Source organism: Anas acuta, chromosome 20 (genome assembly GCF_963932015.1).
Source record: "Anas acuta chromosome 20, bAnaAcu1.1, whole genome shotgun sequence".
In the NCBI taxonomy this organism is placed as follows: domain Eukaryota; kingdom Metazoa; phylum Chordata; class Aves; order Anseriformes; family Anatidae; genus Anas; species Anas acuta.
The window spans coordinates 7,312,308-7,326,158 of record NC_088998.1 but is presented as its reverse complement, the minus strand read 5'-3'; the positions used below and the strand labels follow the sequence as shown (position 1 = coordinate 7,326,158).

At 46.8% G+C, this 13,851-nt stretch overlaps 1 protein-coding gene across 2 annotated transcripts in view; it reads right to left on the bottom strand.

Moving 5' to 3' along the window:
* Positions 1 to 11,635: 11,635 nt before the first annotated feature.
* MED27 (mediator complex subunit 27) overlaps positions 11,636 to 13,851 on the bottom strand; it is a 140,402-nt gene continuing 138,186 nt past the window's right edge. For both annotated transcript variants that reach the window (XM_068657009.1, XM_068657008.1), the window contains exon 8: positions 11,636 to 12,144. In XM_068657009.1, the coding sequence (XP_068513110.1) occupies positions 12,010 to 12,144 (135 nt within the window). In that variant the 3' untranslated portion in view covers positions 11,636 to 12,009. The remainder of the gene's footprint in view (positions 12,145 to 13,851) is intronic.

Here is a 13,851-nt window from a genome sequence, read left to right as displayed (position 1 = left end):
CTGCGAAGTGATGGGGAAGTTGGGAAAGAGCAATAAAGGAAGGAAAGGGCCCTCTCCCACCTCTCGGTGGTGCTCTGCAGGCGTCTTTCGCAGAGCTGCAGATGCAGAAGAGAGCGGGGCATGAAGGGGGACTGGCACAATGCCACTTTCACCACCTGCCCCACAGAAATAGGGTCAGAGGTAGATTGGAGTGAGAGGAAACACTAAAATGTCTTTTCTCCTTGCTTTTCGGAGAAGTCTGTCCCTGCAGGGCACGACCTGCTGCCCCTGCACACAAGGGACCCTCTGGGCTTTGCCATGAGTGGCAGCCGGGAGCCAGCACCAGGCTGGGCTCTTCCCTCAGCACACCCTGTGAAGGGGACACGGGGAGAGGCACCCGGTGACACTCTGGGGGGCACGCTGGCAGAGCCACCCACCAAGACCACAGCCCAAAGTGTCCCACGAGGTCCCCAAAACAGCCCTATTTCACCCGGGAGCCCCTGAGACTCTCCTAATCCCAAGGTGGGTGCTGTCACCAGGAGCCTCCACCACCTCCATGCCGTGTCCGGCCTCCTGGGGCAGTCACAGCATTGCTCAGCACCTCCCTGCAGGCCCTACAAGGCCAGCCTGGAGCCTGCTTCACGATGCCCCCACACCTCCACTTCCAGAAAGCTGCTGGCATCCCCCAGCCCTGCCCGTACCCACCATCGAGGGGCAGCGGGTGCCGAGGAGAGCCGGGCTCTGCCCCAAAACTCTCCAGCAGAGCACCCAGCGCCGCGCTGAGCCCTGGCAGCCTGTGGCCAGGCCATTTATCACCACACACAAACAGCTCCCTCGCTAAAGGCCACGCCGTGACACAACGCCGATGGGTGTATTTACATTCAATACGTCCCGCTAATCTGGCCTTCGGAAAGCGTCTGCTGAACATGTCCTTTCGTTCCCGGGTATCACCTCTTTAATCAGCCTCTCGTTACCGATCACAGATTGATTTCGTTTCCAGTAGCCAATAGGTTTTCCTTTTAATTTTCGGCATCACGTTTAATTAAAGCAAGGTGGGTCCGACCCCATCAAATCATATCAAAGCCTGCCTGAGCCCCAGGTGAGTGAAAACACCAGAATAAATTATTGATTAATCTTTGCTCAGATTAATCTATCACTGCCTCCCTGGGCAGCACGGGGCTGGAGCTCCCAAGGCATTTCTCTCGTGGCAGCCATGCCGTGGGTGCCGGGGACAGCTCTGTGCCTTCAGTCGGGGGTGATGGGGTGGAAAACAGCTCTGGAGGAGCCCCAAATCCCCCTGAGTCCCTCACTCCCTCGTGCCAATGAGCCCCAGCCCAGCAGCTGCTTGCTGCACCTAGGGAGATGCTGCTAAACATGCAGAGCTCGTGAGCCTGTGGAGCAGGATGCAAGCTGCAGTGAGAAGTGAGGTTTTATTTTATTTATTTTTACAAAAATTCCCATGACGAGCAAGTGGTGGCCACAACAGGGAAGGAAAATGGGGCAGGCAGACAAAGAGGTGCCTGCTGCCACACAAGCTGGTACCTCTGAGGTTTGCCCTGGGAAAGGAGCGCGGGCTCAGGAGGGTTATTGTGGGCAGGGTGAGAGGCTGAGCACAGAAAATGACCCGAAATGCCAAAAATCGTCAGGGCCTGAAAGCAACAGGAAGGGCCCCTGCGGCTCAGCCAGAGCTGGCTCCAGCAGCACTGCAGCAGCCGGGCTGTGAAGAGCAAACACTGCTCCGGATTATGAATAAAGATCGAGTGCCCGTCTTCCTCCCGCTGCCGCCGGCAGTGGCTGGCCCGCCGGAATACTAATGTCTGCTCAAAGCCGAGGCCACTTAGAAGGAGATCAGGGGCCAGGTTCTGGAAGAGGCGATGATGGATTTGCACCGTTCGGGGAAAACAGGTGGCTTCGCTGGATCCAGAAAACTTCTGTTCTTGGAATAAACTTTGGCTGCTGCCAAAAGCTGAGCGGGGTGAAGGGCTGGGTGGAAGTAGATGGAGGCTGGGGAGGGATTGCCAGCAGCATCAGATCAGCCCGTGAGTCAGCAGCATTAGCTCTCACCTCAACAAGCAATCTGCAAATTGTGCAAATCTGCTTTTCACAGTTCACCTAACCCGCTAAATTGCCTCAGATTTACAGCTTGGGTGTTCACGCTCAAAAACGACTGAGTTAATGAAGAAAGGGAAGAGAGGGGGGAATTAAAACAAACACACAATAGTTTGGATTTTGTTCAGGAGATTGCTGCAGGGGCCCCGTGCGATGCCTGACCGAGCTCATTTGGTGATCCCATCCCAGAAACATCCGAGGCACTTCCCCACCACGGGGGGACCCGCAGGGAGCGGGCACCCCTCCTGCTTCCCCATTTTTCCACCCGCCTGCTCCTGCTGCAGCTCCCGGCTGAAGCCCTCGCTGGGCAGGAGGAGGCTTTGATCAGGTAAAGATTTCCGATCCTGCCGGATTAAAATCCTCCGGTCATCAAACACAAAACCGACACCAGGATCACTCCACCAGAGGGGAAGATGAAAGGTGCCGTGTGTTTCCCCTCCCTTCGCAAAGCGGTGAGATCAATACCAAGTTTCCTCTGGGAGAAAAGGGCTCTTCTGCAGGAGAAATTGCCTGGGCAGGAGGAGAAGGCGCCGGTGAAGAGAGCCACTCCAGGGCTTACCTTCAAAGTATTTTTAGCACCGAGCTTGGGAGAAAACGCTGCAACCGAACGGTTCAAAGCAGGACACGCAGAGGACATCCACGTGTCGCTGAGCCACCTTTGTGCAAAGGTCCTCAAAAGCAGAGCTCGGAAACAAGGGGGGAGCTAAGGAGGAGAGAGAAGGTTGCAGCAAGCTTGGCTTTTGCTGGCATTGCTCTTCCTGAAAGCGCGTGAAGGAAGGATGGTGGCTTTAAAGCGTCCCCTGGGGTCTCACCCCTTGGCTTTTAGATCTTTAAAAGAAAATCTATCAGCTCTTCACACAGGGCCGTGTGCGAAGGCGCCTGTTAGTCCCATGTCTGTGCAGTCTCCTTGTCCACAAACCCTTGGGTGATGGGCTTGAGTCTTCAGCATTTCACGGGGCTGTGCCACAGGCGGCCCCTCGATGCCATCCCTCCCTGAGCAGGGCACAAACCCCGGCGCTTTGCTGCATTTAACACCCACCTGAGCTCAGGCTGGAGGCAGGAGCTCTCCCACAAGCGGCCACCTTCTCCCACCGAACCTAGGAACGTCGATCCCATTACAATCCCCAATTCAAACAGCATTTGCTCTTTTTTGAGATAATGTCATCTTAATGCTCTTGAAGCAGCTACTATTAATCTCACGCCAAAGACGGACAGATCATTACAAATGGGGGGAGCGGGGGGATCCGTAGCACAGATTGATCAAGCGCATTACCAAAAGGCAAAGTGATTTATGTCTACATTACACCGCATATTAGGATATTTCTTTAAGATGGTCCCTGAGCAAATACCAATACACGCACAACAGCATTTTCGTTTGCACAGCTAGTTAAAGAAATGACATGGAGAAATTTAACGGGACATAATTCGATCCTGGTGGGAGAAGCACGCCTCGAGCAGCGGGCTGAACAGAGGGAGAGAGGAGAGCCCGGGACAGCTCCGCGCTCCTCCAGCCTGTGCTGGGGGCCTGGTACCCTCCCTGCCTTGGTGCTGTGCATGGATCGAACCCCAACCCCTTCTCTTAAGGCCTGAACCTGATTCTATTTTTTCTCCTTCGGCATCACCAGGCTTCACCCCCTGCTCTGGCACGGTGAGGCCGTGAAACAAGCCTCCAGCATTCAGCACTGCTTGCCTGGTGCCCCCAGCCCACACGGATGCCCCTCGGAGCCTTCCCCACGGGCCTGTGTCACACCAAAAGTCCTGGGCACACACACACAGAGCCTTGGCCCTCCTGCACGTCCCACCTTCACACAGAGGACGTGGCTGACATCCTTGGAGGCGTTATTAGAAGCGACAGTGGGATCCAGGCTCTTTGCCCAGAGCCGTCTCCGACCTCGTACTGTTTCGGGGGTTCACAGATGCCTACCTCTATTTTATTCAGGCTGATAAAGCGTCTCCTCTTGTCCAAGAGCATCACCTCATGAGGCTTAGCAGCTGCTGCGTTCCCTCCCAGGGATCGTTGCATTGCTGCACCCTGGGACCTGGCCAAGATCTATTGAAGCCGATGGAAAACTCCCATTGACATCAATCAATCCAAGATTAAAACGGGTTTGTAAAACCTGCGAGACCTCGGGGATGAATGATAAAATATAACCATTCTCAAAATTTACATTTTAAAGAAATTCAATTTTCCATGGCCAATAAAACCCAGCACTGTTATGAAATACACCTCCCCTGTCCTCTGCTCGCTGCAGGGCAGGGCCATGCGTCAGGAAATCCTCCTCGTCCTACAAGCACCGAGCACAGGGGGGGAGCTGCTGAAACCTAAGCACAAACCTGGAGGACAGACGGGAGCACAGGTGCCAAAACCCACCTCTGAACTGACATCGGAGCACGCTGCAAGCCAGGGGACTTCACCTTCAGGCACAATAGGAAAGGTTAGGAAATAAAGCCCAATTTTTGCAGCTTCTTCAAAAGGAAGAGGCCAAAATGCCAGGCATCTATCTAAATGTGTGGAGTTACTTTTTTTGAATAGGAATCTAAGGATGAACAGCTTTTACTTAAAGCTGGTAAAACAACAGAATGGAAACAGCAATAGAACAGACCAGGATGTTTTTCTTTGTTAACAGTCTTTCAAGGGAAAGCTTTGGTTGGCAGCACCAACTTAAAATGCAGCCTACAAATCAGGGTCTCTGAGTTTTTTTTCTATTTATTTTTTAATACTTTGCCTTCTGAATGCTCTGTAGAAGCTTTCCTTTCTCCTTGCTGTGTCTCCATCAAACAGAACTTCACACCCTACATGCACCAAGCTCTTCAGGCACTGCACTTGGAAAAAAAAATGAAGCAAATACACTTTTAATCTCAATGGCTGAAGGTGTTACTTTTTGTTTACATCACCACTATTTAATGATAAATATTTTCAGTACTTCTGATAACTTGGGTAAGGGTGTATTGATTTTTCTTCCATGGGCTGTAAGTTGGGTTGTATTAAAAAAGAGAGAACTCAGCTCTTTCCTAGTTCAGATCGTGCAAGGAAAAGGCACGTATTTGCTTTTCAAATAGTGGTGAATCATGTCCTTTCCCCCCCAACACCAAGAAAACCCTTTACAAATGTGCTTAGATTAAAAATAAATATTAATCTTTTCACTGAATTTTGTAACAGTCCATTAAAAGAGGACAGCCAAGAAGGGGATTATTAACAGCCCAAGCAAATTGGTTCAGAAACAGAGATGTCAAATGTGGGCACACTGTAGGATTATACCCAAGGATTAGAGCTAAACACAATCAGAGTTACAGTTTTATAACCTCTGGAACAAGCATGGAAGACTTTTGCAGAAGGCAACACCCCCTGGACACTTGCAGTCCCAAGTATCAGCCCCAGTAACGAAAGGGAGCACGCCTCCAATTTCCCAATGTGACTGACACAAGTGAATTTTGAACATGAACATTTTTTAGCGATCACCGCCTGCTCCTTTAAGAATGTAAAAATATAATATCACAGTATTCTGTTTCAATTTCATGGATGTCTAATTATGTGAGGTGAACAGTAAAAACAAAAAAAAAATCTGAAGTGCTTAGCAGCTTTGCTTCTTGGCATGTCTCGTTAGATACTCTTGGTTTAACTTCCATATGTTTTTCAGTAGGAGAAAAAATATTTAATATAAGAATCTAATTTTACTGTAATCTTTCATGGCTGTTGCCTCACAGCGTGTGCAGTGGTGGCAGTGGGACTGCGTGGGAGGGAGGAGCGCGAGCACATCGCACACCAGCACCAGCCCTGTCCCCTCTGCAGCAACAAACGGGGGATTGGCATTCAAAACTCAGTGAACTCACCCAGTGCGTGAGCAGAACAGACTTTTAAGTGACGTGCTGGTAAGTTTTCTCTCCCTCCCTTTAACCTGGTTGCAATCTGAGTCATAAAACCAAACAGATTTGGGAAATTTAGGAGCAAGTGTTTTGGGAGCGCGTCAGCATTGTGCAGGAACAGTCACCTCTTGGCTCAGGAGGAATGCAGCACAAGAACGGGGTTTATAAGAGTGAGCTAGCTTGGACAGAAACTCAGTGAGAGAACAAAACGTAACCCAGCCTCCTGGACACGAAGGTCCTGCTTCAGCAGTTCTTGCCCAAGCCCAGCATCCCGGGACCTGACCTGGCTGCAGCGCCCAGACACTGGCAGAGCCTTTTGCTGTGAGCGAAGCCCACTCCTCATACAATTGCCAGCCCCAGGCCAGAGGCTGCAGGGTTTGCCTTCCTCCGCTGACATTTCGCTCACCTTCAGGTCCCCCCTGTGGGCTCTGGCCTCTGCAGCTGTAAGCAGAGCCGACTGCCCGGCTGCTTTGTCTTGAGGAAAAGGAACGGGGCCCGCAGGTTGCCTCTTCCCGGAGCTGCCGCTGGATTGTTTGGAGCTCAGGGGAGGCTGCCGTTCATTGTCATCCTCAAGCCCCGGCCGATGGGATGCCAGCTCCTTTAAAAAGAGAAGCCTCTTGCTTTCTTCTCAGCATTTTAAAGGGGATTGTCAATGGTAGACAGGCTGTAAGGAAAGAAAAAGAGCTAAAAATACCTTAACAAAACCCAAACACACGCAGGATGTGCAGATGGCGAGAGGCAAGGGCATGGCAGCTCTGTACAAGCACAGGTTTCTTCTCCCCGCTATCAATTTTATTTTTATACCGAGGCCACGGTGATATTTCCTGCTAATAATTCTTCACCTGTGGATTCCAAATGAGCAGCTTGTTGTGAGAACTCGAGAGCTGAAACGTGGGTGCCAGAGGTTAATTGTACCCGAATACACAGCTCCCAGCCTGCGCCACTGCTTCACGAGTGCAACTGTTACAATCATGTTCCCGATGTAGATATTTGTTCTCATGAATTTGAAATTATCTTGCTAATAATAATTTCACTTTTTTGTTGTTTTACTGGAAATATTCCTAAGTTCGCTTGCAGGAACTCATCTTAGACGCTGAACAAAGGCAGACCCAAGCACGGTGCAAGCAGCCACGTTTAAAACCCAACACAACCAGCCCCAGAATCTGAGTAACAAACCCTCCTCATCCTTGATCCCAGCCCTCTGCTTTTCAGAGCAACTTTTTGATCAGCACAAAACCCTCTAGTGCCAACTACAAGGACTCTCAGTTTGAATTTGTCTCCTTATTGACATAAACAAGTAAATAAAACGAGGAATGCTCAGCTGTCCCTGCGTTCTTACAACTCAGCGCATAACAAAAGACTGTTTACACTCCCATGCCATACCTCATTTTTTTCTCTCCTTTCATTTTTACCATACAAAACCGATAATCAGGTATTAGTACCACCATTGAGCTTTACAGATGACAAATGCCAAACTAAAAAACAAACAAAAAATGCTGGTTGTGGAGAAGGAACACGCCGCTGACCTTCCAGTGGGTTCGCTGCTCTCCTCGTGTTAACAAGACGCCTTTTGTTTTTATCGCTTGATTTCAAAAGGGAAGGAAAAAGACAACCTCAGACATTCTAACAAGTTCACAACACACGTTTTTGCAGGAACTATCTGATATTCAAACCAGGTTCAGAGCTCCTCAGAACAAGAGAGGTGACACATCCCCGACACCCCCAAGTCGTGTTCCTGCTGCCCCTGGGCTACCACCGCAGAGCAGCGTGCTTCTGGTGCAACCAAATCCCCCCGAGCAGTCGCTTTCCCCATTTACTTGCAGAAAATATCCTCTTCTGAAGGACACCAGGTGAGGTTGAAGAACAAAAGCCCTGCCTTGTAGCACATTAGTGATAAAGCAGGGGAATGAGAGGCTTCCGTGTGGCCTGGTCGGTCTGAGCCCGACTCAGGAGCCAGGCCCTACGCTGAGCTCGGGGAAGGAGCCCAGGAAGCAGATTAAGGTGCTAAATTCACGGATAAAACCTGCATTAGGAGGCAGCTTTGAGGCTGATCTGTCGCCCTGTTGCATGTATTTGAACTAAATCTATGACATGCACCTTGAATAAGGTCACACACAGCAACAGGGAGCCAGTACCTGCCCTGCGGCCTCCACAAATTTACCACCAGGCTACTAGGAAAGACCGAAGAGAATAGGCCAGCACCACAAACATCCTTTTAGTCCTTCCCCAAGCGCTTGGAGAAATGATTCTGGCTTTGAATCAGTACCTCGCGCTTTGCATTCTCTCTTTTTACACTTTTTGGGTTAGTATTTTAATGGGGATTGCTATTGGTAGCGCGCAGCTCCCAATTAACCCAGGGACTAATTTAAAAAACGTATTTGTTTCCAAGGAGGCATTTAAAACTTCATAAGAAGGTAACAAATATACAAGAAAGGGAAGAGAACTAAAAGGCTTTGGTTCGAAAATTAAAGTTGTTTGCCACGGCTTGATGGCTTAATCAGTCGATCAATATTGTTCACAGGGCAGGCAGGGAGGGAGCCACGAGCTGTGATGAAAAATGCATGAGGGGACAAGGGAGACCTGGGAGTAGAAAATTAAAAAGTCAGCCTGTTACATTTGTCCAATATTGGCAGAGAAATTAAAGTGGTTTGGGGAGGGGTGCTGGGAGGGAAGCGGGGAGCTGGCTGCAATACACACTGCATAGCTGCCGAGGGTTCCCTTCATGGGAGAAACTTTCACATTAATTAAGTTGCTTTCTTAGAGAAAAGATGGATTTTGTAACCTTTAGCACTTGCAAGCTCCACAAAGAACAGTAGGCGGGGTTTACACATGGAAAAATAAAAAGGGATTTCTTCCCATCAGGGTGCAATAGAAGCGCACGCTCTGATTAGGGCAGGGCGCGCCAAGCTGACACCGGGCAGGGTGAGGCGATGCATTTTTCTAGGAATTGGCTGACTTTAATGTATCATTGCCCTATAAAAAACGTCGGAACAATGCAGCTCGATAGAATACAACCCATTACCCGAGCCACTAAAAGCAGCAAAGTTGTTTCAGCACATGACTTAATTTCATTTTCTCTGTTAGATTTGGCTGCTGCTGGCTGTGCAATGCCCTAAGAAATGCAGGTCTAGAACATGCAGAAGTGAGAGCCAACTGCTCTTTAGGGATCATGGTCTTTGCTGTTTGCCTTAAGATGTGAGTGGTTTTAAAAGCTGCAACAAACTCCAATGAAAAAACTAAAACGTAAGTTGCTCATCATGTAACTCAACTGCTTTTTGCCTCCTGTCCCTTTTAACCAAGGGTGGGAAATATTAGTGTCCAGTACCCAAGCTGCAGAGCTGGGGAAGAACAGCAATGTGCTGTACTGTGAGAAGGGCTTTTCAGTTCAAACCCATCACCCAGCTTCTATTCCTTGCATTCAAAACTCAAAGCGAGCTTTTGCTTGGCTTGGAAACTGGCATCTCAATCAGGCACTCACCACCAAGCGTTCCAAGTTCCAGGACAATGAGCAGAGACAAGCACGTACCGCATCCAAACTGCTGAAATTTAGAAGCTTATGTTAATTTAGATGGTTAAATTCCACTCCCTGAAACGGAAATATTCCAACCTGTTGCACTTCAAAAGATTACAGGGATAGGAAGTGCTGTTCCTTCTCAAGGCGTGTGATGGGAGCAGACTCCCTCCAACCGCAGTTTCTGAGGGGAAGAAACACAAACAGGTTTGAGTCGCGTTTCTGTAAGACAATTATCTTTGTACTTGGGTACCTACAGTGATTTTTATGACTCTCCATCAGACTTGCCAATTACAGGTTTAAAATTTCAGGCTCAATTAACACGGTCTGCCTGATGCTGTTTTCTAAAACTAATTATCTCCAAGTGCCAATAGCCGATTCCATATATAATACTTCTGTGAACTTTGGAATTTGCTTTCTACACCATTATTTAAGTATAAACAAAATGGAGCAGACAGCAGTGCCTAAAGCAGGTTGGATACCACATTATGACCTTTTTATTAACGAAAGAAATGCTTACACCGTCAGAAACCCAGGCCTTCTAATTAGTACAGTAGCGGGACACGGGGCTGCTTATTTACAAGGCTCTCTCTCATCCAAGATGCTCACGTTGTTCTGTCTTGGGTGATCTCTGTACCCAGAAGGCTGCTTGGGTCAAATAGCAGCACACGTTTTCATTAGGTAGTTCAGCTGCAGCTGGATTTGAAAAGCCATTATCTCCCTCCTGGGGCAACTTCTCTTTGGTGCCTGGAGGGGGGAGTTTAAAAAAAAGAATCGAATGTCACCTACCAACATCCTCAAACAAATCTACGCTCATTGTTCATACACAGTGTTGTGCCTCCACAGGAAGTCATAAACATGTATTCTCTTTCAAGTACCTCTGTCTTTAATAACAGCCAGTCTCGCCCGAGTCCTGCAGCTAGGAAGCTGAAACTCCTGCACCACTCAGTCCGCACGACAAGAAGCTGTGGAAGCTCGGTCCTTTGTGTTAGCAGCAAACACAGCTCAGCCAGCACCATACAGGTACAGGGTGATGCTCAATTTTCTTCACTTTTCAGGTTCCACGGCTATTAAATGCATTGTCTCGTGAATGCTGTTGGTTCAAATAAAATGAGATGAGTGCTTTGAGGTCTCTGAACACCCGATGTCACTCCGCTACAAACAAAGGGATGCCTCCCCTTCCTGTTCTTCCCCTTCAGCCCCCTTTCAGACAATGCGGTTAACTTTACGCAACATTCGTCGCTAAAATGAAATCAAACCTTGCCACCACTAAAGCCTCTGATAGGGATATCTGTTCTTTCTGCACCAGAAGCTTTTTACACGAGCAGAAGGCACCTGAAAATCCTCCTGCAGCACTACACTTCAATGTCAACTTATTTTAAAAATCAGCCAGGTGACAACGCATCACCTCTTTACTGGCTCCCCAAAGCAAGGTTAACACTAAAACCTTCGTGACTTATAAAGGAAAGGAGGGTGCACCAGCGGGAAGGACAGGTGACACAGCCAAATTAGCTATCAGGAGATGACAGGTGAAACAGAGTTCTCAAGAAAATACCAAAGAAGACACTGAAACCACAACAGCCCCAGGCCAGCAAACATTCAGCCAGGACAGGACCAGAGACTTCCTGGGTGATGGAAAATTGGCTGGGGTTCGTAGGAGATGAACACTTCCACCCATTCCAAGTGGAACGATGGCTGGGTGGGCTCTTACCCTTCAGTGGCACGTTGCATGCAAGTTTTAAATCATTTAGGAAACATGTCATACATATCTGTGCTGAAGGGCTGAGTTATTTTCCTACTTTCAGTTCTAAAACAGGACACATGAATTATACACAGTGTCACTGCTCATCACACATTTCTAACCACTTAATACATGCAAATTTTGTTAACATTTTTCCTTACAATTTTAGTAAAGGGAAACATCTGTTCCCCCCCGCCTCAGAAAGTACATTGCATCTTCCAAGCTGCCACATGCCTTTGAAATTCCATGTTTAATCAACACCATAATCTCATCCAGAAAAAGACCAGCACAGATAAGCAGCCTTGCAACAACAACAAAACCCTATCATATCAGCATGCATGTTTAAACGTTTCCAGTTTGTCTTCAGCTTTGAAAACCTCACACCAGACCCAAGGATTCTGCTAATTAAATAATGAAATAAATAGCACAAGTTCTGGAATACAAAATTTATTTCAAGCTTACAAAAGATTTCAACATTGTAAATTCTGTTTCAAAACACAAACTGTACATGGATATTTTCCTTAACATTTAGGATAAAGATCATTACTATCAGATCTCCACAGATTCATTTCAGCTGAGAATCATCAAGAAATCACATACAGATCTTTACCATCTTCTCCAAAATACATCAGACTCACATCTGCCTTGCCGTGCGAGGACTTTCAAATAGTAAAATGTATTAGTGCAACCCCAGTATTTAGTACAGGATGAAAGGGCCAGAAATAGAACCAGCAATTAAACCAGCAGCTCTCTTTCCAGCCATGACATAGTTCTCTCCCCACATGCCAACTGCTGGGCTGTGCTACTATTGCCTGCAAGTGTCATGAAAGGCTTCAAGTGTTCGGAAATCCCTCCACGTGGGCGGCAGGCCATCCTGCAGAAACTTCCCGCAGCGCTGGCACGGAGCCTGGAACAGCTTTATGTAACTTCTTAACCAGGTCTAAAAGGAAAAAGGGAGAGAAATTAAGAAAACTGGATGTGGACATTCCCCTATGTCATCATTCTTGTCAAGCAGTGATCCCAAGGACAGAGAAAGTACTTTGGCAAGGCCCCAGTGAGGTACACAGTGATTTTATAAACAGAAATATGCAGAAGATTACAAGGTCACCAGATAGCTGAATTCTCACTTATTAAATATTTTGCCTTTTTAGTCACTTAAGCAAATTTGCTAACAGCAATTTACACGCTCTGAGCAGGAGGTTTTTGCAGTAGAGTATCTCTGCAGAAGGCAAATGTTCTCCTGCTCCTCATATTTCTACTGGAATTTAATTGTTCTTGATGGGTACCTTCTTCAACTGAATATTGGTTTGTCTCTTCCTATGAGCATCTATCACACCCCCACTACAAACGTTCTGCAACAGTCTGAACTCTTAATAGCTGAAGATACAAGCACTTTCACAGCAAGCTAACTAACTTCCTCCCTAATGCAATTTTAAGATCAATACTCACTGGTCATAAAAATACTCAATGATTTTAAATCTGATTATGCTGATATATATATATATATATATATATATATTCAGTGATATAAATATATACACAGAAAAAGGCAACTGCTGAACTACAAACAGCAAGTACAGGTGTTCTAGGTAAAGCTCTTGCCTCTCAAGTGTTTTTTCCCATTGTCATACATAACAATAAGCATTACATAACTCAATTCCAAACTCAAGGAGATACGCAACTAAAAAAATACCTAGACCAGCAGATTTATACTGTGAAGGATGCACATGAATCTTGTCATTTAAAGTCCTATTGAATTACATCGATAAGAGAAAATTGTTCCCTGAAGAAGAGGTCAGCTGAGTTTATTGAAACAAATCCTTCCATCTTCATCAGAGCCTTCTCTATAGCAACCAAACCTTTGGCCGTCAATAACTCTCCACCAGAAGAACTGGATCTTCCATGGGTTTAGCAGTAAATATGGGGACAAGGGCAACAGAACACTACAAGTAAATTGCTGTTATTTACTTCAGCTTGGATGGACTCTGCTTACACAACAGAGATATCGAATTTTCTGAACTGCGACACAAAAATAGGTAAATGAAGTTGAATTGTGCGCTTAAGACATCTGTTGAAAGAAAAAAAAAAAATATTCTCCATTGCCATTGGAAAATCAGGGCTTCACTACATCCTGTCATGTGGATTGCTCAACTGACAGCTGAAAGGACTAATTTATTGACACTTTGGTTGTACATCTGGTTTTGCTTTGTTAAAATTTTTAGTAGTTTTATCAAATCAATAAGGCAGGCTCATGGCTTAAACAAACGTGCTACCCATTCTATTAAACATTAATTTTCAGACACATGTTGGAACATGAATTTGACCAGTAAGAGTTGTTTTCACCTTTCAAAACCCATTTTAAGATGCACTCTAAGAGAAAAGACTTTCGTGATCTCTCATCTTCGTGGCCTTTTTATTAAATAAACAAAGAAACAAGCACAGCAGGTAAGCGAATCTGACCTGAAATCACACATTGGAAATGAAAGACATAAAAGAACCGATGCTATCTTACACACCTACAGATTGTGAATGGCAAAATTAGATGTTTGTTTTTACAAAGTCTCAATTACATTGCTCCAAGTGAAGGGGTAATGCAATAGCTGAACTGAAAAGTCTGAAGAGCAGAAAAAGTCTCTCCTCAAAGCCT